Source organism: Artemia sp. Qi Xiang Cuo, chromosome 8, assembly GCF_049724085.1.
Source record: "Artemia sp. Qi Xiang Cuo chromosome 8, ASM4972408v1, whole genome shotgun sequence".
Classification (NCBI taxonomy): domain Eukaryota; kingdom Metazoa; phylum Arthropoda; class Branchiopoda; order Anostraca; family Artemiidae; genus Artemia; species Artemia sp. Qi Xiang Cuo.
In genome coordinates this window covers 20,271,806-20,299,111 of record NC_142801.1, presented here as the reverse complement: position 1 = coordinate 20,299,111, position 27,306 = coordinate 20,271,806, and the positions used below count along the sequence as shown (strand labels likewise).

Sequence of the window (27,306 nt, the reverse complement as noted above, 5' to 3'; positions counted from 1 at the left end):
ATTTTGTCTCTTGTGTTACTTTGCCCATAAACCAGACAGATATAATTGCAATATACACGGTTCTTCATATGATGGCAAAAGTATCGTCTTTATAAGATTAAGTAATAAAAACAAGTTTTTTTTTTAACTGAAAGTAAAGAGCGACATTAAAACTTAAAAGGAACAGCAATTATTCTGTATATGAAAGGGACTGTCCCCTCCTCAATGCCTTGCTCTATACGTTACTTTAGCATAAAGAGTTAAGTGTCGAAGAGGAGATAGCCCATTTCATGTACGGAATAGTTATTGTTTGTTCTAAGATTTAAAGTCGCTCCTTACTTCCATCTAGTAAAATTAGTTTTTTATTTAATTTCTGAACGTTTTTCAACTAATGCTGGTTTGATTTTGGGTTACAGTGCATGAAAAATTAAAACACAATTGGCATATTATTTTTGGCAGATTTATTCCGGCAGATTTATTATGCCATATATGAAGGGTCGCCCCTCCTCAATACCCTGCTCTTTACGCTAAAGCTGTTAGCACTTTTAAAAAAGCTTCCTATTCTAATTAAAAAACCCCTGTGTTTCAATTTTAGTAAACAGTCAAACTTTACCATAAAGAATAAGGTATTGAGGAGGGGCAATCCTTCATATATGGCATAATTTCTGTTTTTTTTTTGAATAATGCTGCTAAATCTGGCTCACCCTATATGAAATATACCCCTCCCCCTCACGGAACTCCTCCGTGGAAATTTCATCCAACGTAAAGTGCACCTCCCCCCGTCAATTTCCCTCCAGACAATCCTCTCCTTGCTGAGAATCTCCCCTCTCTCTAAAAGTGCTTGAGGACAATTCACCTTGAAAAATTCTTCTTAGTATTTTTTAATTGGAGTAAGACTTTAATCCCTCTAATTATTTCTCGGTCACTCCAGAATTGCCCTCTTTTGTGGAAATATTTCCCAGAAAACAAAATACTCAGGAAAAAGCCTCCGGAACATCTCCAAATAAAAAATTTGGCAAAGACAATGTAAAACAATTAAAAAGAATTTCATATAGTAATTCTGTCAGTACCCCCTAGTGTAACATTTCCCCCAGAATATTCACTCATCTGAAATTTCCCTCCCAAAGGAAAATTCTCCCCTTAGAAATCCACCCCAAGCACAACTTCCCCCCTGGCTAAGGTGCATCTTTGCACTTTTAAACGTTTTATGGAGAGTCCGTAACTACACGAAGTCCATGCTAGTGCTTCAATAAACTCAACAGAAACTTTATGAGCGCATGGACCTATAAAAATAAAAACATCTTCTCATAACATAATTTGTCCTCTAAAAACAATTTTGATTTTTTTTTACTGGTCTAGGCTATCTCTTGTCAAATCCTTTCCCTAATTAATACAGTTTAAATGGCTTGGCTTATCAACACACTCTTCTACCCCAGGCATTTGCATGCTATGATAAGCAAAGTTGTGACATCACAAACGGGTTTCCTAAGCAGGTCAGTTATATATTAAATAAGTTTAAAAGGATGAATGTTAAAGGAAAATAGGATTTTGGAATACATTTTAGTGAACAAGGTTAAAAGCTGAAGTTGTGTAAGGTAAGCAGTGATTTAAAATTACGATAGTAATATAGGATGAAATGTGAGCTAAAACAACAAGTAATGTGCAATAATTTACCATTAAATAGAGGGGGCGGGGGAGTGGAGGTAAGTACTTCAAAGTACCTTCCCAGGACATACCTTAGCATGTAGATCCATACCTGAAAGTTTTATTTTCCTAACACAACCCATTTCCAAGATATCTAAAAGTAGCTAAAGCAGAATTTTACCCTAACCTTTCCAAGATAGCCAAAAGTGGCTAAAGTAGAGTTTTACCAACTTATTAACAAATCTTCTGTTTAAATGAAGTACAAGAAAGCTGTTTTCAGTGTCACAGGTTTGCTCAATCCCAATTTATGAGGTTTCAAAGATCTGCAAATATGTTTCCCTAATCTAGAAAAAAAACACATTAATATGACTTAAAATTCAACTCAAATAACCGGAATTGCATTTTCGGAACTAAAACCCCAGAAAAAGAAACTGATAACTGAAAATTAAGGTAAAATTTTGTTTTATCAAAATTTCAATAAGTATATAGACCTGTCAAGTAGACAAATTTCCCAGACTTAAAAATCAGAAGAGGGTCAATATGGAAGCTTGGTAGTACATTCCTAGAGTATGTTTTACCCCTGGATTCATTACTGAAAGGAAATGTTTCATTTTCCTAACCTAACCCCTTTCCAAGATAGCACAAAGTAGATAAACTAGAATTAATATGGATGTGTTTTGGGGAATGACGAGCGTCAGGGGGGGGGGGGGGGCCTAGGTGCCTGCCAATCACTTTCGATTATTAAAAATGGTACTAGCCCTTTGAATTTCCAATCAAATGAGCCTGTTTTGAATTTTCTACGACAACGCCTTCTATAAAAGCCTTATATGTCCCCAGAGCATAACTTAAAACCCTTGCCCTAAGGGTTGTGGGGGAGTGTCCTCCTCAAAAACATATTTTCTCTTTGGAAATCAACTACGCTGAACACAATGGCTATCTCACAATTTTGATTGGATGTGTTTGGGGGAATTATGGGCGTGGGGGGGGGGGGGCATTAGCCCTTAAAATTTCCAATCGAATGAGCCTGTTTTGAAATTTCTACGACAACACCTATAAAAACCTTTGATTGCATGTGTTTGGGGGAAAGTTGGGCGTGGGGGGGCCAGTTGCCCTCCAATCCTTTTTGATTATTAAAAAGGACACTAGCCCTTTGAATTTCCAATCAAATGAGCCTTTTTTGAAGTTTATACGGGAATGCTTTCTATAAAAAAAACCTAACATGCCCCAACTACACTCATTAAAATCCTTGCTCTAAGGGCTGTGAGAAACTTTCTTCCTCAAAAACACATTTTCTATCTTGAAATCAACTACGCTGAACAAAGTTGTCATTTCAAAATTTTGATTGGATGTGTTTGGGGAAATGATGGGCGTGGGGGGGGGCTCGTTGCCTTACAATCACTTTCGACTTGAATTTCCAATCGAATGAGCCTGTTTTGAAGTTTCTACGACAACGCCTTCAATAAAAACCTTATATGCCCCCAGGGCATAACTTAAAACCCTTGCCCTGAGAGTTGCGGGGGATTGTCCTCATCAAAAACATTTTTTCTATCTGGAAATCAACTACGCTGAATAAAATGGCTATCTCACAATTTTGATTGGATGTGTTTGGGGGACTGATGGGCATGGGGGGGGGGGCTAGTTGCCCTCCAATCACTTTTGACTAGTAAAAAGAGCATTATTCCGAGCCCTTTGAATTTCCAATCGAATGCACCTGTTTTGAAGTTTCTATGACAACGCCTTCTATAAAAACCTCATATGCCCCCAGGGCATAACTTAAAACTATTCCCCTGAGGGTTGTGGGGGAGTGTCCTCCTCAAAAACACATTTTCTATCTGGAAATCAACTACGCTGAACAAAATGGCTATCCCAAAATTTCGATTGGATGTGTATTGGAGACTGATTGACGTGAGCGGGGGCTAGTTGTCCTCCAATCAGTTTCGACTATTAAAAATGGCACTAGAACTCTCAATTTCCATTAGAATGAGCCCCTTTTGAAGTCTCTACGACGACCCCTTCTGTATGAAGTGCCCTGCTTTAAAGAAAAAAAAACAATAAACTGTACATTCTGTCAACATTGATCTTATATGCCCTCAGTGCATAACTTAAAATCCTTGCCCCGAGGGATGTGGGGGAGTTTCCTCCTCAAAAAAATATTTTCTATCTGGAAATCAACTACGCTGAACAAAATGGCTATCTCAAAATTTTGATTGGATGTGTTTAGGGGAATGATGAGCGTTGGGGGGGGGGGGGGCTAGTTGCCCTCCAATCACTTTTGACTATGAAAAAGGGCACTAGCCACTCCAATTCCCAATCGAATGAGGCCTTTTCGAAGGTTCTACGACAACTCCTTCGATACGAAGTGCCCGGGTATGGAGAAAAAAACACATTGTGTCGACATCGTTCTTTACTTAGGCAGCGCTAGCGTGCTGCCTATGATTGATTCAATGGTTTGTTAAAACAATGGAAAACTCATTGCATATATATAATTCAGGGTATTTATTTTACCATTAGAGCAGGAGGGGTGGGGTAAAGTAATATTGGGACGCAAATGAATGTTATATTTGAATTCCGGATAAAATTTTGATTCTAAATGTATATCTATTTCTTAGCTATCTCAATTGGCAATTAATCTAGAAATTTACTGATCAGCGACACCTTGTTTCAATAGTCTGATGACAATAAAAGATGACACTTATTATAATGACCAACAAACTTTGACGCTTTGTATCGATAATTTTTGAGATGAGTGAATAATATAAGACACAAAAAGTGTGTCAAAATATTTGTGTGACAAACTATCTGAACACCTCCGTTCAGTTGCGGTTTCAGGGGGCCCGTGGGACCCCGCCCCTTTTCTTTTTTACTCTTTTAGGATAAATTTGGCAATTTGGTCAGTTATTGACACTTTGGTCACATTGCCCCCCCCCCCCCCCATGATTTTGCTCATTGGCGCCCTTGCCACATTGAACCTCCCCCAAGATTTTACTCTAGATCCGTCCCTGTAAGCTAAAAGATAACCTGTTTCGGCTGTTTGTACTTATTTCATCCTCTTATTTTCAGGATGCTAGTTCATATTGCTCAAAAACAGACCCAGTGGCAACACCGAGTGGTGAACTCACTGACAATGGGCATACCTCCTCAATGTCACCGGAGGAAAACTTTCGAATGTCACTACCACCAAAGGAATCCTGCTTATCTGTAAGTAGCATTTTTTTTATCTTGAAAAATTGAGAAGTCAGAATAGCAAATACAGCTCAATATATACTTTTTTTCATTATGACTTGTTATTACTTAAGTTTCATATTATCATGTCATTAAGGAAAGTGCATAACTCATACTTTTTTTAACCGAGTCAGAAAGTGAGTAAGATTTCTTTAAGCTCAGTCCATACATTAACTATTATACTCTGACAAATTAGCTGCGTATTTTTTTCTTTTTTGTTAGTTAACAGACGACCCCCTCCTCGGAGCTTTTTTCATTGTTGCTATTGTCAACCCAAAGGTAGCAAAAAATATTGGAGAATTTGCCATTTTCTGCTGCAGTGACAACTTTCGGCAAAAATTTCACGAGTATAATAATAATTATTAATGCTTTCGTTCAAGGTATTGAATGACCTTAAACTATTCGTAAAATGCTAATACACACAATAGCTTTCACAACACCGAGGGGTTCACACATGTGAACCCATTGAACTCCTCTGGGCAATATTTAGTAAGAAAATATTTTCACAGGTCAAGTTTTTTAGGAATCACTTGGTATTTGCAAAGGGTATGATAAAATGTAATTGCCAATTTGGCATTAGTGTATCAAACTTGTATGAGGAAAGTGTTCTAATCAGTAAGGATATATTGTTTTTTATTGAATGAATGAATGATTTTTATTACCCATCTTTAACAATACAAAAAAAGTAAAAATGGAGTAGAGAGAAAATGAAAAGAAAACAACAACACATCAAACAAACGAGCAACTTAAATAAATACTTCAAAAACCAATGGTGAAACTATTTACATAAAAATAGAATTTTGGTGGTATTGTAGACCACCAAAATTTTGCGAATATGCAAATTAGAATGAAAATATTTTGTAAAAACATTTCAAGTTACATTGGAACCACGGACACTTTTAAATCAACAACATATGTCTTTCCATTGTTACCAATTAGTTTAAGGTTTTAGCTCTAATTCTATTTAAATTTCGAAAGGGGGTAAGTTTTAAAGTTTCTTCTTTTCATTATTACGATGAACGTAAATTCTAGACGAAATTTGACTCAGAAAACTGTTTCTGCAGAATATAGTTCTTGGGTATTCACACAGTTTATAAAATAAAATGCTAACCAATTAAATTTGAAAAAAAATACTCAAAACAAAAAATATGTTTAAGTTTATTTCTAATGGCAATACACGGTCTGTACCCCCCTCCGCCTCCTCTAATGGGGGCTCATGTTCACCATATTTTTTTTTTATAACCTATAAACTTCAAACTGGTCACTCAAAATAAAACTTTGCTCTCAGTCTATTATTTATTTTTTTTTTTTTTTTAAAAGTGTTATTTTGATTTTGGATGGATAAAATAGCTAGCATATTACATCTTCCTTGTTGTTGTTGTTTAGTTGACGTTTGAGCGGATCAACCACTCATATACGTGCGATCCTCTACTAAATCTTGGGCTCAAAGCGGAGCCACCTCACTTTGAATATCACACGAATATATATTTGGCACAGGCCAGGTCAACACTTAAAATATCATAGGGTTGTACTAAGACGTTGCACATAATGTTCTTATTTAAAGCACTGACACTTTTGTGCATATCACATCCTGCTATGGTCAGATAACATGCCTAAAAATACATAAAATTAAATTAAAAAAACAGCTAAAAATATATAGAAAAAAAAACAAATAAGATCATACATAAATACAATAAAGGCACAAAATTATAGAAGATTATGCAGATTACAATTTTTTAATATATTTAGTCAATAAGGATATAGCCTTTCTATGGGCCCACTGAGGGGACATAGCATGATTTAGAATTGCTTTCATTGTAAATGCACTTAAATACTTTAAAATTAAACTTCTAATAGCATTTCTTTGTACATCTTCCTTTAAGTTAATTAATTCAGTTTACTCTTCTTCCTCGTTCTAGAGCACTGCCACTCTTCAAGTAAATAAAGAAAGCACAAGCACTCCGACTAGTCGTTTGTCCCTTGGTCTAAAAGAGAGCCTAGACAGTGATATATCAGAATTGGGCGATTCTAGCGATAATGAACTACGACTCCACACCATCCCTTTTGAGTCAAAAAGTGAGTATAAACATTTCAGTTAATCAAGGTTGTACCAGGAGAAGGATCGAGGTTTCGTGTATAAAAGGGTTCTTTTCGTTTAAATAAGGGCATTTGAAGACATGAAGATACCTTTTCTGTAATTGACGTAATGGAATGAATTTTAGCAGACTTTAAAATGATTTGTCTAGAATGTGAAGATTCCAGGCAGCTAGCCAGATTAAATTTTCTACTCGACAAGCCGTAACCAGGGGGAGGGAGGAGGGGTGTTGAACCCCCTCCCCTGTCGAAATGTTTGTCCGACTCGTAAAAATGTAACAAAAATGAATATGAACAAATTTTTGATGATTTTTTTAAAAGTTTTTTTTTGTAACTCCCTCCCCCGAAAAAATCCTTTTGTACCCCTAACCCCCGACAAGTTTGTCTGACTCGTAAATACATAACAAAAATTAATATGAACAAATTTTTTATGCGTTTTTAAAGTTTTTTGTAACTTCCTCCTCCAAAAATATCCTTTGTACCCCCCCCCCCTCCGAAAAAAATCTGGATACTGTCCTGTCTAATCGTACTGAGTATAAAATATTTTTGAATGTGGTACGCTGTTCTGCCTGCTATCTAAATAAGTTATCATTAGGTGAATAGGAAAATAACAGAAGTTGATTGCTAATAAGTCATCGACTTTGATACAATTTTCTTCAGTGAAGGAGGAAAACATAAGCTTTTTTTCCATTGTGGCTTTTCTGAGCAAAAATGACATTCGTGCTTTACTTTTGATTGTGCGAGATTTTGGCTTTTTTAACACATAAAAGACAAATTTCACTAAAAAGCCAGAAAATCTACTTTTCATATAAAAATCTCTTGGAATGTCATTTTATACCTTATCTTACCTGCTGAAATACACAAAAAATTAGGCACGGAAGACCTAATAATCTCAAATTCATGTTGCCAAAACTTTTTAGGCTGCCAAATTGAGCCAAAGTCCAATAACAATGATTCTTTTGAAATACGATCTTTTTGAATATTTCCATATTCTTGCTACAAGTAACAGACTGATTTATCGTCATGCTGGTCACCTCGAGTTCCAATTAATATTTTAAAATAAATGTGTACTTCTAATATGGCTGGTAAAAGTTTATAGAAATTGCATGAAAAGTAAGAACGACATTTGACTAAATCTGATTGGTATCACATCCTTAATTAGAATCACAGAGCTAATTACTTCGCTTTGATTTTATGCCAAGAGTCTATTTCAGCTTCTCGGTCGTCTATCTGAAAGAAGACTTGATAGAAGTTGTATTGAGCAGCTGAGGGTGTGAATCGAAGTCTTTCAGGGCTGGCCAAGGATATGGACGTCGACACATGGTGACGAAAAGCTGGTGTCGTCGGGAAAGGATCATTTCATAATTTTTAGCTGAGCGTTGCCTGTTCTCCAGCTTTAATCAGTTCATGTTTCGACACTGTGTTTTGGTGAACATGGAAGCAGCTTTGTGAGAAGGCTTGTCGCGTTTCGCAAGTGTACAGAGTTGTTTCTACACCTGCTATGTCATCTACTATTAGACCCAAACCTAATCCTTCAAAGGCCTCCTCCATTCGACGTTGATATTCATCCTGAGCAGAAATATTCCTCACTTAGACTGCTTTATTTTTATGATACTGAAATACTTCGCACTAGGCTTGCTTTAATCTTCGTAGAAAAGACGTAGTGTTTTTTTAGTGCTGAACCAGAAGAAAAAACAAATTTCTATAACTACCGACGCTTCTGTCGGAGTCACAATACAAACTGCTGTCTTAATGATAAGAAAGTCAGCATCGCCAGTGGCATGAGGAACCTTAATTCCCTTCTCTTATCGTAAACCCGAGTTTTTTTTTTTCAACTATAAATTTGTTTATCTTCTACTTGTCGTGATGGTACAGTGGAGTATTTTCTTTAATTATAATATTAAGAAAAAGACAATAACATGAAATTGACTTCAACTTATGAAGTCTAAAGTCTAAGCGTTTTCTCCAGACAAAGGTTAAGGAATCTGCGACATTTATTTGTAAAAGAAGAATAATACAGATTATATTGTTTAAACGAAACATATTTGTCATTTTTAGTTTTGTTTGTCCAGTGTCAAAAATTGTTAAACTTAGATAGATTTGCGTAACCGTCATTCTTCCTCTGTAGAATATAACATTTATATGTTTACTTTTTCCAGTCAATGTTCCTGAAATAGAGCCACCTCCTTGTCCTGTATCTCACACTGGTCGTATGATGATTGAAATCACGCTTCCTTTCAATGTTGACGAGCTCTTTAATATGATGTTTACTGCTTCCAATTTTTATCTCAGCTTCCAAGCTGAACGCAAAACAACCGGTAATTTATTCGTATTATTTTTTGTCTCTTACAGTAAGATATAGGAACAAGGACATATCCAGGATTTTTGTGCGGGAAGGGAGGGGAGACGTATCAAAATGATCTTTATAGACATTTTTGTTAATTTTTTGCGAGTTGTAAAGTAATTCCGGGGTAGGGTTTCAAACCCGCTAAACTTCCCGCCCCCCACAGCTCTAGGTATGACTTTGCATAGTAGCATCGATTTTTACTCCCTTTTCTTAAATTTTGCTCATAATCTTACAGCAAGTCCACCAATGACTATCATTGCCAATTAGGCACATACACAGGGAACTCTTGGGATTTTTTATGGTCCCCCTCCGATTATTGCAAAATAGTAAATTATGAATAGTTAATAGTAAATAAACAGTTTAAAATAGAAAATTTTGTTGGTGATAAGCCATCAAGACAAACACCAACTAACTATTAGTTTAACTTTCTACTTATTTGTGACAATTTTTAAGATCCCCTTATCGCAAAATAGTGAATAAATAGTAAACATATTGTAAAAGTAGTACATTTTAGCCAAAAGGGCAAAAGCCAACTAATTATATTAGCTTAAAAAATTTTCTCATTTGTGAAATATCCAAGAACTCCCCACATTGCAAATAATAAATAAATAGCATGAAATAGTAAATAGTACAAACAACATTTTTTTTTTTTTTTTGTCGATAAGCCAAAATGCAAAAACTACTAACTATTAGCTAAACTTTCCTCCTCATTTTTGACAATCTCTAAGCCCCCCCTCCTTATTGCAAAATATTGAATAAACCAACAAGGGCCTCTAAAAACCCTCTTATAAATCCAATTCAGTCTCCTTAGAAGGTCAGTCTCAAGTTGTATTTGACTAAGGACTAAAGCTAATCAAGATTTTTTAATCTTTTGTTCCCTCGTGAGTAAGGATTTTGCGACAAGCTTGCACTTGTACCTTGCCTCGATAGAACAAAAAGCTTATATCATTAAATTTATTGGTCTAAGATTTATCTATTCATCAATCCAGATCTATGGTATTACTTTATATTTTAGAGAAGGCCAAAACTTGCTTAAAAAAAGAAAATGGTCATTTCAACTTATTTATAGTTAAAAAAATCCTGTACATCGAATTTCAAAAATTTACTTCGATAGATGGATAGAACTGAATCTCAGCTACAGAATGATTGATAATTTTGGTACAATTCAATATTGCAACTGAAAATATGGTACAATTGAGTATTTTTGTACGGTACTGTTCTATTAGCTACAAGACACTGATTTCATATAGCGAAGATGATAAAAGAAACTAGTCAAACAGGTTGTTTCAATTGAAAATTCATGCTGAGCATTGATATTTCCGTTTACAATATTTAAACTTTATTTTTTTGGAGTTTAGGGGGGGGGGGAGGTACCTAGGATTGGTTAGGTTACGTATTTAATATATGCTATGCTTTACCCCAAGCCCCCCCCCCCACCCTCCTAATGTTCAAACATATAACCGAAATTTGTTTCTAAACTATTATATTTTCATCATTTTTTGTTTTATTTCATTAGCATTAACAAAACCTCACTTCTCGCCTGTCTTGTAGCTAATAGAACAGTACCTTTTGTACTCATGTTAGTAAAACCTACTGATTGAGCACAAGGTTCCCAATTGACATATTTTATGCCAAAGGGGTATATTTCCATGTCCCGGGATACAATAACATGAAAGGGCAAAAAAGTGATACATTTTAGAGTACAGGGTTTTTTCGATTACAAATACATTGAAATGACCATTTTCTTTTTTTTCAAAAATTTAGTTCTATAGATGGACAGAACTGAATCCCTGCCAGGGGCGGATCCAGGATTTTTTTAGGGGGAGGGGGGCGCAAAATTTGATCCGAGAAAAAAATTAGGGGGGAGCAAAGTAGGTTGATCCGATAAACTTGCGTTAGGAGCAAGTTTAATTAACGCAAACTTGAGTTAATTAAGTAAATTAAACTACTTTAGACTACGCTAGGGGGTGGGGGGCCTCGCCCCCTCTACTGGATCCGCCACTGATCCCAGCTACGGAATGATAGATAATTCTTGGTCTTCCGTTAATATTTAAAAACGTAAAAGAGCAGAAAAACAACATGCCTAAACTTGCAGAGGGAATATAAACCTTAAGAATTGCTACTGAATTGTTACTCATGTTGGAATATAAATTTCCTTATATCGTACCTGTCACATGTAGATGCTTAACAAGAATGAATTTCAGCGGTTGGTTTGGGTTCATCCTATATTCTACTTTCCACCAATAAACTACGCCGGATGAAACCTATAGATGTTGATAACAGTTGAAAAAAGCGACTCTTACGTGGAATAATTCAGATGGGCCGATCAAGAAATAAACATTAAGAATTGTTATTGTTGCATATAATTGTGACAAATTATGAATTCAGTTTCGGCTTATCGCTTTTTTCGTTTTTTTTTTACGTAGTACCATAAATTAGGTATTTCTTTCCAAGACTAAACTGACTTTCTATGACGAACAAATAAACGTTCAAATGGGGATAAGTCCACTTATTAGACAGTAAAAACAGATGGAAAAGTCTGGATTTTTTGAAGAAAAAAGTACCCAATTTATGGTATTGCGTCGCATATATGAAGAGATGTAACCAATCAAGTATATAGTTATAAATTCAACAACATTTCTTTTCCAATTAGAAGACAAAAGATTTTGCCACCTTCATTAGAAACTCAACTTACATTTAGGCAATATTAAAGAAGAAAATTTACATCTCAAGACTTTGGATGAACCCAGTTATTGTCTGGATACTAACTCAAGAAGCAGTTCAAAAAAATGAGTGGGAGATTCTTCCATATCTCCTATACAGCCCTGAAATTGTCCCGTCAGCCCTTCATTTGTTTAGATCCCCCAATGAGACTACGCCAAAACTTTTCGATCCAATGAACAAGTTAAAATAAGTTTGAAATGTGGCATCAAGGCCAACCAAACGAATGTTGTGTCAGAGGCCTATACAAATTAGAACAACGTTAGGATAAGTGTATAAATTTTGTTCAAAAAACTTTACAAAACGCATTATAAATTTGTTTATCTGCATTTGTGTAGGTTCTTTACGAGTAGAATTGAACCTTTGGGCGAGGAGGGGGGTGGATTGCATCCACTGAATTTAAAATCTAGTAACAATGCTTTTATTTTTACTTTCTGCAATTTCTTTTCAATTAATTTTAAAATTTGTTTAATTTGTTCTAATTAAGTTACTAAATAGTAAGTGCTGCTAAATTTAAGTTAGTTTCTCGTATATAGCTTCCGGACTCCTCTCTTCAAAAAAGGATGCAAGATTAGCCTTATTTAAAGGAGTTTGGACTAAGAAAGGATTGGCACACCCCACCTTAAATGAAAGATTTCGCGAAGAATATTCGGTGAATCATTTCTTGAATTTCTACTGTTGTAACATTTTTTTTCTTTTACTGTTGTACCATTTTTTCTTTTACTTTCTGCAGTGTCGTTTCAGTTAGTTGTGAAAGTTTGTTCCTAATTTTAACTGCTTTCCTTTCTTTTCTTAGTATAATTTGTTTGTTTAGTTTATCTATGATTTACATATCTTAGAGCTTTATATATGAGCTATGTTTAATAATCTACAACTTTTTTTGTAGATCTTCAAGCTGGATCGTGGGTACCGCAAGAGAATACGACAAAAGTTAGAAAAATAAGCTACACAATCCAGTTGGCTAGTTTTGGAATAAAATCTTGTCGGACAAGTGAAAGTCAGGTACTTCCAACTTTCTTTTATTGATTGATTATGGTTCTTGGCGAAATTTTAAGCACATAAGTAAAGAAATCTTAATTTGAAATGAATAGAGGAAAATTTAAGTTGGGACATTATAAAAATTAAAGAAAGATTGCTTACCTAAAAGAGAGAATTTCAAAACCTGCAAATTTTGTCCTGTTCGTAGCTAATAGAATTGGAGACAAAGAAAATTGTCAAGCACAGTTTATATAATTATCCAGTAAGTTTACTGCAGATGATTTCTGGCTCTTCATTCTTGGTGCGAACAAAAAGCTCCCCCCACTTATTTCTGCACTTATTGTCCACTTATTGGTTGAGCCGGACAAGTGGTTTTGTCAGTACTTGTTCCGTAGATGATTATTCTTTGTCTACCCGTGAAAAGATCTAATGCCGCTTATGTTTATACGTTCTCTGGAGCACTCGCACCTCGGTCCGGGTTTTAATAATGGGTGAGATAGGGAAAGATCATACTGCTAATTATATAAACTGTGACGTCAAGGGATAACAAGATTAAACGATGCTTTGCTTCATTTTTGCTTGCTCTATAGGGTACCTTAAATGAATAGAAAGTCAGACTCAAAACGAACAAAAATCACAACAAATAAGAGCTTAACTGCTCTTGTCATATATTGGCAAGCTAATGGTAAATTGGAGTTTTCCAAACGTTTTGGTAAGCGTCTTATTACGTTTGGCGCTTATATCCCTGAGATATTCAGTGTGGTTGATTTAGTTCAAAACCTCTCTCAGATCACTTGTACCCCGAGGGTCGCTATTTTGTCAGATTTTCACCTTTGCTCTACAGATTGATAATATTTAAATAAATGTAATTCTGGCCAAGTTTCAAAAAATGAAACAAGACAATTTCTTAGACTAGATAAATTTGTGACAATCAATTTATTTAATTCTGTTCTAAAGCACACTCATTTTCGTTACTGTTACTTGCTTTTGACTCCATTTCATTCAAAACAAGTAAAATTGATGAATAAATAAACTATTCCAAACAGAATAGACAATTTTTGAATCAATATGTTTTATCTTCAAAAAACCGCAAGCGATAGCCTTTAGGACGGTTGGAATCTTTAGGAGCCTAACTCTTCATCGTGGCATTGTTTAATATCCATTCATGATTTCTATTTACTTTCTTTCTATTTACTTTCATTTCATTCTAATTCCTTTAAACGATCTAAATGTTATTTTTTCGTTTATAAAATTTGCTGTTCGATTTTAGTTTGACTTATTATATTACTTGATTTCTACTCGTTTTATGTGTTAATATTCTTTTTTTCTTTTATTGTGTGTATATATATCATGTCTGGTGTCCCTCAAGGATGTGTATTTTCTCTACTCCTTTTCATGATTGTAATGAATTATGTATTGAGACAGAATGCTGGATGTGGCGCAAAAGTAAGTAGTAAACAGCTTTCTGACTCAAACTTCCTGGATGACTTAGTCTTACTAGGAGAATCTAAACAGACGTTGCAACAGCCGCTCGTTGAAATCGTAGAAAATCCGGTGAACGTCCGACTGGCCATTAACGTAGATAAGTCAAAGAGCATTTCCATCAAAAGTTCAATGCTTGGTCTGCATTGCGAGAATAAGAATTTAAAGCAGGCCAAGGAGTACATGTTCCTAGGTAGCTGTATTGATTATGATGGCGAAACAACGACCGAAATAAAACACAGAATCGGGCACTCAACTGGGGCCTTTGATAGATTAAAGCTCATTTGGTAACAAATGTTCCTTATGGTTGAAGTTATGCCTTTCTAATACTACTTTACGCTAGTGAGTGCTGAAAAATGATCCAGCAGTTCAAAAAGAGGATTCTCTCTTTCGAAAATATGTGACTCGGAAGAATACTAAGTATAAGTTATAATAATAATATAAGTTGGCAACAAAGAGTAACCATTTCTGAAATTCGTGACAGAATGGGTCAGCCTGTTACTACTCCTGTTCTAAGGAAAAGAGTTGTATTTCTTTGGGAAATGTCCTTCGTATGCAACAAAGCCGACACCGAAGCCCGATTAGACACCAGATGGCCGAAGAAGACGACGTTGTCCAAAATCACCTTATGGCAAATTCGTGAAAAAATTTAAGGATGGTTGAGACGCATCTAGTACCGGAAGACGTCACCGCTGTGGTACATCTTAAGGGTCAGTGGAGACGTTTTGTTGTCGCCATGCGTGTCGTCAATGGCTCTGTAGGATTTAAGATCTAATCTAAGAATATGTACATACGGATATATAATATATATGGATAAACTAAGAATATATATGGATAAACATGTAATTGCTACTTACAAGGCACTTACAAGTGTGTAGCTGCATACTTGTAAGTGCCAGTCAAGGGGCTGGCACGCTAGACTCGCAGTCCTATCTCTTTTGATTTGGGGTTCGGTTCCTGATGTCAGCAATCCTTTGGCTTGTGGTGGGGTCAGCGGTGTGACTCTGCAAGCTCAATCGCCGTAAAAGTGGATAAACAAATTCCCACGTAACATCTGAATTCCAGATGCCATGTCAGGTGGAAGAGCCTCGTCCACCCGCAAGTACAAGTAAGTACACAGGGGGTTGATGATAAAAAGGGCTAAGTACCTTTGTGTAATGCCCGTAATTTTCTTTTAATTCGTCTGTCCTTTTATTTATCAAGTCTTTTCCTATTTTAAGCAAGCCCAGCTACCTTTGAAATTAAATTTTGATTCCGCATATAAAAAAGCTAAGGCCTGTGTAGTCAAGCGTCTCAAAACACGCTAAGGTTGAAATTACACCCATTGATTGTCAAGACAGGAAAAGTACAAATATTTTTTTAGGTGCTGCTCTGCCATACCCAGCCTGGGCTAATGTATTCAATTGATTGTGAGATTCAAAATTCAGGAATTCCTTATTCAGACACGTTTTATGTCTTGTCACATTTTTGTCTCACTCGTGTATCTTTATACGAAACCAAATTGAGTGTTACTTCCTCCATCACGTACAATAAGTCTGTTTGGGGAGTTATTAAGAGTAAGTAGCTAAATTTTCTTCGTCTCTCTCTCTCTCTCTCTCTCTCTCTCTCTCTCTCTCTCTCTCTCTCTCTCTCTCTCTCTCTCTCTCTCTCTCTCTCTCTCTCTCTCTCTATCTCTCTGTCCTGTATGCTTGTCCTGTGTGGCACCCTGGCCTCTCAAGTGAAGCAACACAAAAAATTGAAAATGTCCAAAAGAGAGCTCTAAGAATTATTTTTAAATAAGGCAAGATACCATATTTGTATTTGTTAAATATTTCAAAACTAGAGACCCTCGAGAGACGAAGAAATGATTTGTGCCTCCGTTTTGCAAAAAATGCCACAAACCCTCGGCCGGCAAGTATTTTCCCAAAACATCACTCCCCATCTAGATTACGGTCGTCTTGAGATGTTTCTGTGCCCATCCCTGCTTTGTCCCTCATTCACTGCGTTACTTTCAGATACGAAAGAACTTTTGTCCCCTTCATTACAGAAAAAATGAATAAAATGCCCCAATGGTTTCTTTCCTCTCTTTTTTTTTTATTAGCTGATGGTGCAGCCCAGGTTCTTGCACTCATTTGCTTCCCCCCCCCCTTTTTTTTCAGTTCCCCCTTTAATTTTTATATATTTTATTTTTCTTTCTTTTTTGGGGGGTTTATTTATTTATTTTTGTCCCCTCCCCCTCTCCCCTTTCTTGACCAGTTTTATTTTTTTAACTATTTTATTGACTTACTGTAGCTGAATTATTGACACTTTCTTAGTGTCCCTTTTAATTTATATGTATTTATGTCTCGCTCTTTTTTTGTGTATATTCGCTTATTCCCCCCCCCCCCTTTTTATGTCCGTTCTAATTATTTTTCTGATTTGTATTTGTGTAAGTTTAGTTTGACAAGTTTTTATCTTCTTAACTTTTTGATTGACTTTTTACAGTTTTAATTATTGACTGTTAAATGATTTTTCTATTTCGTTGTTGTTTTTATTGCACTTTGTCCAGTTTTAGCGCAACCATTTATAATGTTAAATCCGAAGTCCAAATTCGGCCCTTTATGGGCTTGTGATAGTGATCTTTTTGAAATAAATATCTTCTCTCTCTCTCTCTCTCTCTCTCTCTCTCTCTCTCTCTCTCTCTCTCTCTCTCTCTCTCTCTCTCTCTCTCTCTCTCTCTCTCTCTCTCTCTCTCTCTCTCTCTCTCTCTCTCTCTCTCTCTCTCTCTCTCTCTCTCTCTCTCTCTCTCTCTATCTCTCTGTCCTGTATGCTTGTCCTGTGTGGCACCCTGGCCTCTCAAGTGAAGCAACACAAAAAATTGAAAATGTCCAAAAGAGAGCTCTAAGAATTATTTTTAAATAAGGCAAGATACCATATTTGTATTTGTTAAATATTTCAAAACTAGAGACCCTCGAGAGACGAAGAAATGATTTGTGCCTCCGTTTTGCAAAAAATGCCACAAACCCTCGGCCGGCAAGTATTTTCCCCAAACGTCACTCCCCATCCAGATTACGGTCGTCTCGAGCTGTTTCTGTGCCCATCCCTGTTTTTTCCCTCAGTCACTGCGTTACTTTGAGATACGAAAGAACTTTTGTCCCCTGTCTTACAGAAAAATGAATAAAATGCCCCAATGGTTTTTTCCTCTCTTTTTTGTTTATTAGCTGATGGTGCAGCCCAGGTTCTTGCACTCATTTGCTTCCCCCCCCCCTTTTTTTCAGTTCCCCCTTTAATTTTTATATATTTTATTTTTCTTTCTTTTTTGGGGGGTTTATTTATTTATTTTTGTCCCCTCCCCCCCTCTCCCCTTTCTTGACCAGTTTTATTTTTTTATCTCTTTTATTGACTTACTGTAGTTGAATTATTGACACTTTCTTAGTGTCCCTTTTAATTTATATGTATTTATGTCTCGCTCTTTTTTTGTGTATATTCGCTTATTCCCCCCCCCCCCTTTTTATGTCCGTTATATTTATTTTTCTGATTTGCATTTGTGTAAGTTTAGTTTGGCCAGTTTTTATCTTTTTAACTTTTTAATTGACTTTTTACAGTTTTAATTATTGACTATCAAATGATTGTTCATTATGATTTTTCTATTTCGTTGTTGTTTTTTGAATTTTTTACCAGTTTTAGTGCAACCATTTATATTTGTCGACTCCGAAGTCCGAATTCGGCCTTTGTGGGCTTGTGATAGTGATCTTCTTTATATATATATATTCTCTCTCTCTCTCTCTCTCTCTCTCTCTCTCTCTCTCTCTCTCTCTCTCTCTCTCTCTCTCTCTCTCTCTCTCTCTCTCTCTCTCTCTCTCTCTCTCTCTCTCTCTCTCTCTCTCTCTCTCTCTCTCTCTCTCTCTCTCTCTCTCTCTCTCTCTCTCTCTCTCTCTCTCTCTCTCTCTCTCTCTCTCTCTCTCTCTCTCTCTCTCTCTCTCTCTCTCTCTCTCTCTCTCTCCTCTCTCTCTCTCTCTCTCTCTCTCTCTCTCTCTCTCTCTCTCTCTCTCTCTCTCTCTCTCTCTCTCTCTCTCTCTCTCTCTCTCTCTCTCTCTCTCTCTCTCTCTCTCTCTCTCTCTCTCTCTCTCTCTCTCTCTCTCTCTCTCTCTCTCTCTCTCTCTCTCTCTCTCTCAACTCACACTTCTCTGGAAAATTTTGTTTTTAACAGAATAAAAAAAAAATTCTCCATTTAATATTTCTCTCTGTATTTGTATTCTCTCTATATTTAGGGAAACGAAGATAAAATCAGTTATGGCTCTTAAAGATCGAATATGTGGTAGCAAAAAAAGAAACGCCATCTTGACCTTTTAACTGGTGTTTGGGGGAATTGTGGAGGAAAAGATATCGGGTTCCCCCGCCCCAAACAAAGTGAAGTGAAAATTGAACATCAATCGCATAATTGTTGGTTCGCATAAAATTGCATAATTTTAGAAAAATGCTGGTTATTTTAGCGGGTAAAATATAGGAAATAAATTGAGAAGAGATAATGTTGAAAGAGGGCATTCATTGCTAACAATTGTGTGTCTGCTAGCTGAAGGAAGTTGTTATTAAGAATTATTAAACAAATTTTTGGGCGATTCGAAACGTATTTTGGGGGAATAATTATTAATAGGTTTGAAACTCAAAAAAAAAGAGAAAAATTAAAACATTGAAAAATTCCTTTATTTAGGGAATATTTGTGGACGACTATTGCATTTTTACTTTTTTTGCATTCTTATACTTGTTTTGGAATCTGACAGGTAAGTCAATGACTAAAGTAAAAAATAAAAATGTTAGGTAAAACTATGCCCCGAGATAGAAAAAAAATCGTTATATAGGCACATACAAATAAATAGCTTGATGTGACCACGCAGCTCTATATAAAAAGAAAATAATGAAAGATATATTTTTTGCATTTTTGTATTTTATTTTTCTTTCTAGATTTCATTGAAAAAAATACCTGGGCTGGTATGGAAGAATATTATAATCATCTAGAGCGATATCTCAGAGCCCTTCCCCCGCCGGAGCACCCAATACAAGAACATCGCAATAGCAAAAAAGAAGGTAAGGTTTTTTTCTGGATAATATTTTTCTTGAAATATTTAATGGCAGGTGATATGCTCCACTGTTATACAGCTGCCTACAGTAACTGCTCTTCATATTGCAGAAAATTTGCTGGTCTCGTTTTAATGGTATTAATGAGTTTATAGGTAGCTTGTAGGCCAACCGTCTAGGGCTAAACAGAAAGTAGGCTGTCCGCGATTGGGGTAGGAGGATGTCATAAAGAAGATTTAAGGGAAATGGGAACTTCCTGGGAATGTGTATATAGGGAGGCTTTGAATAGATATGGGTGGAGGAGGAGCGTGCGTAGCTGTGTTGGCTTCAGGCGGCTTGGGGCCGCGGTGAGTTGTTAGTAGTAGTAGTGTAAGCATACCGTTTTGAACAAAACGAATGAGCATATCTCAAGTTTTCTTATTTTACGAGTTTTTATAAGTTTTTCGTAGGAATGATGTTTGGCTTAAGGATTTAAGGGGTAGACCGTCTTGGTGTTATACGAGTGTACATGCACGAATCATAAGTTGGCTTCCTTTTACAGAAGAGGTGCCGTATTCTTTGTGAATTATTTAAATTTTTTAAATATGGTCCTTCTACGATTACAGTGTGCTTCACAAAGACATTAAGTGAGCTAATATATAACTACCAAAATCGTATATTTAAAATATTCCAACATATTGAGAAAATGTTTTAAACTTACAGGTCAGCATAAAAACCTTCAAAATGAGCGTTTATCTTAGAAAAAATGAGCTTGACCATCGGGGTAAAATATACCCCTATTGAATAAATACGGTCCTTTTTAGCTTGAATAACGCTAAGTTTGTCCAGTCTTTTAGTTAAAGTAAGCCATAAAAATCACAAGGTTTAGCTGAAAGTTAGGGATTTAGAAATACACCAAGTTGTATTCGGCAGTCTTTGAGCTGTGTGTTTTTTTATGTCCAATAACCTATCGCGTTTTCTGACGTCCTTCAAAGTGATTTGTCATCTCTTCATTATTTTTTTCTCATAGAATAGTTTCAATGACTGTCATTCTTGTTTCATTGAACTCATTTTAGTTTTTACATTTATAACATAATATTTTCTTTTATGTCTTTCACTTGTGTTTGTGGGACAGCATTGCAAATTTTTCTCATATGCAGTTTTAAATAATCATGATGAATTAACCAACCCCCCCCCCCCCCACACGTTCTCAAAAGACTTGCATTTTTAACCCTGGTTTTCAGCTCTCATTTGACTTCAGCTGTTTATGTATAACGTCTATGTATAACGTCTGTTTATGTGAGTGATAGTAAAGTAGGAAAAGCATGGATGTTGAACAGTTGTCTTGCTAACTACCCACCTCATTAATGCCATTCTTTTCTTACTAGTTTATGTTCTGAATACTAACCCCACCATAACTAATCCACCATAACGTAATTATCATTGGAAATCGGTTTAAAGACAAAAACTTGGCCTACTTTGCTAAAAGTTTGGGATTGGATCCAAGCAAAGTTAGACTTTCAATTAAAATCTTGGCTTAAATTAATTAAAATCTAACTTGTTAAAGACTAAGGAGCGCTTTAATTTAAAGACTACGGACTGGGACTAAAAAGACTACGGACTGGGACCCAAACTTATGGAGTAATGGATATTGTTTTCTCTTTTTTAAAGCATCTGAATCTTTGGCTAGAGCACGTAATCGTTGGTTTTGTGAATATTTTAAATTCATAGAATTCAGGCCATCCATCCCCCCTCCTCATAAAAGGAAACCCCCTGACTTCTTTTTTTGACGGATGTGAATCCTTATGTCAGTAAAGTATGGTGCAGTATTTGAATATGGTGGTTAATTTTAGGTAAAGCAAGACGGAGCGCTGTTCAAAGGCAGAGACGAGTAAGGACACATTCAAGAGGAGACATGGAACCTTTCACAGCTCCTCCCTCTATTATTTTAGCAGGAGGGAACCCAACGTCAAGTAATGACGGTGATAGCAATAAGCCTACTCCCGCCCATAAAAGAAAAGGTAAGGTTTTTAAATCACAAATTATATTGTGTTTAAAAAAGTGTTATTCTAGGAAGGATAGCTGATATTATGTGATTTTTCTGGCGTGGAAGGACTGCTCCTGTGTAAAATGTGTATTTCCAGTTCTGAATATACAGATCTTCTCATGTCTCATGGGTTTCTCTCAAAATTTCTTGGGGGGATCCTTACACAGATTCACCCCTCTCCTGCCACTCCTATATTGGGAGCATGTTTTCGTCCTATCTGAAAATGTTATTGCTTAATTAATATTCAATCTTTTGACGAAATTTAAGATAAAATTAAAATTGGAGTATATTATAAACTAATCATTTTAAACATTCTGGCTAAATATGTATATTTTATTGCTTAGTCACTGAAAAATGTCAGAAAACCGTTAGTTTTTTAAGAGAAAATATAATTTTCTAAATTAGGCGAATAATTTGGTTTTTATCAATTAATTTTTCTTTTTACACCTAAATGTGCGTTATATCGTAAGATTTGCTGGCCTGGATATTGAGGAAATTCAGAACGTTTTTTCTCAGAGTAAATTGTATAGTATATTTTATATTATTTATTTTATATTTATTATATATAAATTGTATAGTAATTGGAAGTATATTTTAAGAAAGAACTTTAGTTTGCGTGAATTCATGATACGAAAAGCGTCATGCAATGTTTTGCTTTAGTCCTGACATCATTACGAACTTTTTAACCATCTGGAAATTCTTTTTGATATCGTGGAATACCCTACCTTAGTCAGCTCGAGGATGGCAATCGTTTGGTACCTTCAAATAATTAAACCATAATTTTTAATACTTCGATGAAATAATTATAATTTTTTAGTTTAATATAACTTTAAATAATAATTGTTCTTAAGATGGCATGGATGTCTCTAGGCCGGTGTGGAAATTTTTGTTGTGGGTGGTGTATGTGTTAATGTAGTTGTATAGATACTTCCCCTACGTATACCAGGCCATATAATTTTTTTTGTGGGGCCATAAATCTGAATCGTGTTTTTATATATTTGGCAATAAATTAATTGATTGATGTGAGGGTTTATCATTTTTTTTTTTCACATCGTGATACTTATTTTCCGAGATTGTAGTTTGTAATCGTGTGAGAATCGAAGAAGGCTAATTACCTGTTTTAGCGGAGAGACAAGATATTAGCTAGTTTCGTTTTGAATGAATTTTTGTTTGTATGAAATGGTCAGACCTTTCCTGAACTTTATAGAATAAAGACCTCTGTTTGAAAATCTTTACACTTTGTGAATTTAGAGAGTGATAAGGGTCTCTGATTGAGACCAATTTTAGGACTCGGGTTCTAATTTTTGGTTGCTGTGGTAAAAGTTGCCACAATTGAGTGACTGATTTACCAACATTTTGAGGTAAAAAATTTTGGGATGGGAATAAGTGTTTTTATTATGATGAAAATGAAAAAATAATTCCCCATTCTTGCGCCTTCTACTTAAATGTTAAATATTATGCTTTTTACTCTATATTGAAACCGACAATAAAAACTACACTCATTTTTTTCAGCCCTAAATTCTTTAGCGTGCTTTATGCGCATACCTGAAGTATATAACCATGTTTGACGGATTTTTCTTTATTTTGCCTTTTTATCACTATAATTATGATAGAAAAAAGAATTGTTTTGATGAGTGAAAAAGTTGGTAAAAAAAATTTTACTAAGTAAAAAATCTGTTTTTGTTCAATGACTTTGCCAAGAAATGCGTAGTAAAACTAGGGTAACAGCTACAAAATACAATTACTACAATGGAAAAAAGCAATTATAAAAAAGAACTATTGATGCAAGATAAATGTGACCTCGTTTATGTATTTGTAAATAGATAAAGTGCCATTCATTACAAAGGGTGGCTTTGTATCTGAGAAAGGAATTATCTCTGAGGAAATGTTTAATTTTTTTTCTTATGCGTCTTCAAACAAAGGGATGATCCCAAGTACTTTTTAAACTACGGGGCGTTTGAGATTGGGCAGAAGTTGCACCCTCCTCCCTGGAAAACGGTGGTAAAAAAATGCACTTTCGGCTCTGTGATGACCCCTAATAAAAATCTTTTTACCATTTTAGACATGTGGTCTTGGTCCGGAAGCAAAAATGTTTAGAACTAGCCAAAAAAACGTCGCAAGAATTTAAACTGTCTTGACGTGATTACCTTCTAGTATTTTGAAACTGAATCTCCTCGTTGTTCAAATCAGTCGTGGTGAACTGAAGCTTATCAAATCATTTATTGTAAACAAGATACACTCTCATATGCGTGGTCCAAGCATGGTATCTTTTAGTTAATCAATTAGTTGTAAAATAAAATAAAGTACTAGAATAATTAAAAAATGGTCGCCAAAAGAAAAATTTGTCAGCGAGCACAAAATTTACGAGCACGTTTGTCAAAACGCACCAATTACGAGTAAGGCAAGATAATATTTATTTCTAAAAGGCTATCACAAGCTGTAATAGAGCCGAATTCGCACAAAAGAACAAAGAGAACAGAAAAAACTAAAAGAACTAAAACTAAAAGGACAGAAAAAGCAAAACAAAGAAACAAATAATACAGCAAGTAAAGAAACACCAATCAAGCATAAAAATGGTCAATAAAAATTTAACAAAAAAAATCCAAGTCCAAGAACTAAAATGAACTTTGAGCTAATAATGGAAAAAACAGAAACAGAAAGGGTGGGGGATAAAACAAAATCACAGTAAAGAAGAAAAACATTGCCCAATTTGTATTCAAAGTTAAATACGCTATAATAAAAAAAACACTTAAAATCAAGTCAAATTAACTGTCAAAATGAAATATTTATAGTTAAAGAAAGGATTACTATTAAAAGTCAAAGGATTTAAAATTAAGGGTCAAAAATGAGATATAGCATAAATAAATATCATAAGAGGGCAAAATAAAAGTGACCAAAGATAAAGAGAAAAAAATGACGCAAGATTATTGTGGGTATACACCAAGAACTAAAATAAGGGACGGAGGACTTAATTTTGGTGGAGGATATAGTTCAGGAATTATTTACGCGCTCCAGAATAGAGGGGATGGAACTTTTTCGAAACCTCTCAGTAACGGTCTCTGGATCGGTGAATACGTTGGAATTGCCAAGGAAGCGAGATGTCCTCAGTAAGAGGATTAGATATTGCAGATTTAGCAAAACGCAAACAAATTTGTTCTCTCCTTTGTTTTAGCGTGGTAATACGTGCGGATTTAAAGAGGAATGAGTATGGAATTTTGCTCTCTTTGTGTGTGTAACTTTTGTCTCATAAATGATAAATAAACACGGAGAGAATGTATCTTAGGGCAATTAAATTTATTTAAAATTTTTAACATAGATAATGAAACATTTGCTTGTTTAACAATATTTGAAACATGCATGTCCTACTTAAGGTTATTTGAAATTGCGACACCAAGGAGTTTAACATGTTTCACAAGCGTTTCGGGTGGGATAGGGTTAAGGAAAGCGGGAGTGGATTTCAAGAAATTTATCGTTATTGCATTTGATTGAGTAGAATTTACTTTTACATTTAGGTTCTTAGCTTCATCCGAACATGGGTTAGGATTTCAAGGGGGTAACTTTTAATATTCCTGTGATATACTTCAAGGATCGACAAATCATCCACGTATTTCCACCTTGGGGGGAAATCCTTGCCGATACCGTTAATCATAACTAGAAATAAAAGTGGTCCCAATAAAGTTCCTTGAGGAATTCCAAAATATATAGGGAGGGGGCTAGAGAAAATATTTTGTATTTACTAACAGAGGATCAAGTTCAAGGTTAACCAGTAGTGAACGAATTAGGGTAGTGTGGTCAACCAGGTCTAAAGCTTTTTGGAAATCAACTAAGACAAGGTTCAGCCAAACATTTGGCTTATCAAGGTTACTTACGAGTGTATGTATTAAGTGCACAAGGTAATGGGCGGTGGAAGTTTTTCTTAAATTAGCAAACTGCCGGATGTCAATACATGGACAAATTTTATCTTTAAGCCAGTCACAGAGGAAACCTTCATAAAGTTTGGAAAAAACTCAAGTGAGTGTAATGGGGCGAACGTTGGAAAAAGTCAGACTGGTGCATGTTTTGGGACAGGTGTTATTAAACCTTGTTTCCAGCAACTTGGGAATTTACCAAATTTTGTGATATGGTTGAAAATATTTGATAAAGGCTCAGCAATTTTGTCTAAAAAGGCTTTAATGAAGTCAATTGGAATGTTCAAGGGGTAAGTACTTGATTTTCTTAGCTTTAGGATTTTATTTATAACATCAGAGGAAGAAATAAGGGGGAAGGAGTTATTGGGAGGAATAGTTGGACTTGAGCCAGTGAAAGGAGGACATGGAGACCTGGAGTCAACCAGTGCCAGTTTTAGAACTTTCTCTGTCGCTTTTCTGGGAAGTCGGGATTTAAGAGGGACAAAGGAAGGCAGCAGGAAGTTTTTGTGGATAGGATGGAGGAGGAAAGTTGAGCCAAATTTCAGGCACAGTTTTTACAATGGAAAATAAAGGGGTCAATTTCAAATATTCTAAAAAAAGACTAAGGCAACGGGGAACATGCGTAGACGATTTGTACGATCTCTTCTTAACTCATTCAATTTTATTACTTTCTTCTTTTGTTAGAGTGAAATTCCAAACGGAACATGCATATAGTGCTGGGTAAACAGTGGGTAATTGAGCATGTAATGCAATGGTTATGGCGTGATCTTGCTCCAAGTCAAATGCTCGGTTTCTTGGTTTTCAATTACATTTTTGCATAGTTTTAGATAGCCTATTTCCATACTGATTCTCTAGTGGTTGTTTATGCGGAACTTCATGTTTCTAGTTTTGAATGTTTAGTTGTTGGCTTAAGCAACGAAAAATCAAAGCCGTAAAGTCTCAATAACAGTTAAAAGCCAAGGGTTGATCAAATAATTCAGCAGTAGAATAAATAAAAAGGTAAATAGTGGACTTATTACCTTTGAGTATCTGAAAGGCTCAATTGGTATCACTGAAAATTTAAGCTGAAGTTCTGTCTATTGACCAGTTTACTAAGTAAAAAATAATTTCTAATCTTTCTAATCATCCAACTTTTTCAGAGATATTTATGAAAAGATGTTTTATCCGATTAAGTCATTGTTATATTCGCAAAATCTTTTCTTAGCATCCGACTTTTGCAGAAATATATTTGAAAATATTTTTTTATCCGATTAAGCTATTGCCATAAATTTTACTGTCAGGAATGCTGTTGTTTTATGTCTCTTCTTGGAATTTTGAATTTTTTTATGTGTAGCCTTTTTTATTTACTTTATTGGCATATTTTTATGTGAGACATATATTGACTTTTTGGCAATATTCCAATGAAATATATCTAATTTTTACAATATGTAGCTTCTGAACTACTGATCTGTTTTAAAGAAGTCATTAAAGCAAAAAATGATCATTTGTAGAGCATGTATGTTTTTATTGTGAATATACTCAGTTTTAACTTTAGTTAGTTAATGTCCAGTTCTAACGTGATTCTTCCATGTTCTCTTGGATTTGACAATGTAGTTAATAGAAACTAGAAATTCTTTTCTCATGGTTGCCAAATACGTTTCTAAGATCTCATTTTCTATCCATGATAAATATATAAAACAAATGTTTTATTACCAAAGGCTCATTATTTAAAGTATTTATATTTTGGGACCGTTTTTTAAAAACTCCACCAAACAAATTAACAAAACAGTGAATCAATCTAATACGTCTCGTTTATACCGTATATCATTTTATATAATTGGCTTATTTTTATATTAAACTAACGTGAGCAAATTGATACTACTTCTTGACAC

General features: G+C 35.2%; 1 protein-coding gene across 2 annotated transcripts in view; it reads left to right on the top strand.

The window, feature by feature from the left end:
* LOC148949227 (protein Aster-B-like) overlaps nt 1-27,306 on the top strand; it is a 239,676-nt gene that overhangs the window by 191,586 nt on the left and 20,784 nt on the right. For both annotated transcript variants that reach the window (XM_089093279.1, XM_089093280.1), the window contains 7 exons: nt 4,684-4,821; nt 6,765-6,921; nt 9,099-9,257; nt 12,894-13,009; nt 15,831-16,023; nt 19,388-19,510; nt 21,334-21,501. In XM_089093279.1, coding sequence (XP_088949405.1) covers nt 4,684-4,821; nt 6,765-6,921; nt 9,099-9,257; nt 12,894-13,009; nt 15,831-16,023; nt 19,388-19,510; nt 21,334-21,501 — 1,054 coding nt within the window. The remainder of the gene's footprint in view (nt 1-4,683; nt 4,822-6,764; nt 6,922-9,098; nt 9,258-12,893; nt 13,010-15,830; nt 16,024-19,387; nt 19,511-21,333; nt 21,502-27,306) is intronic.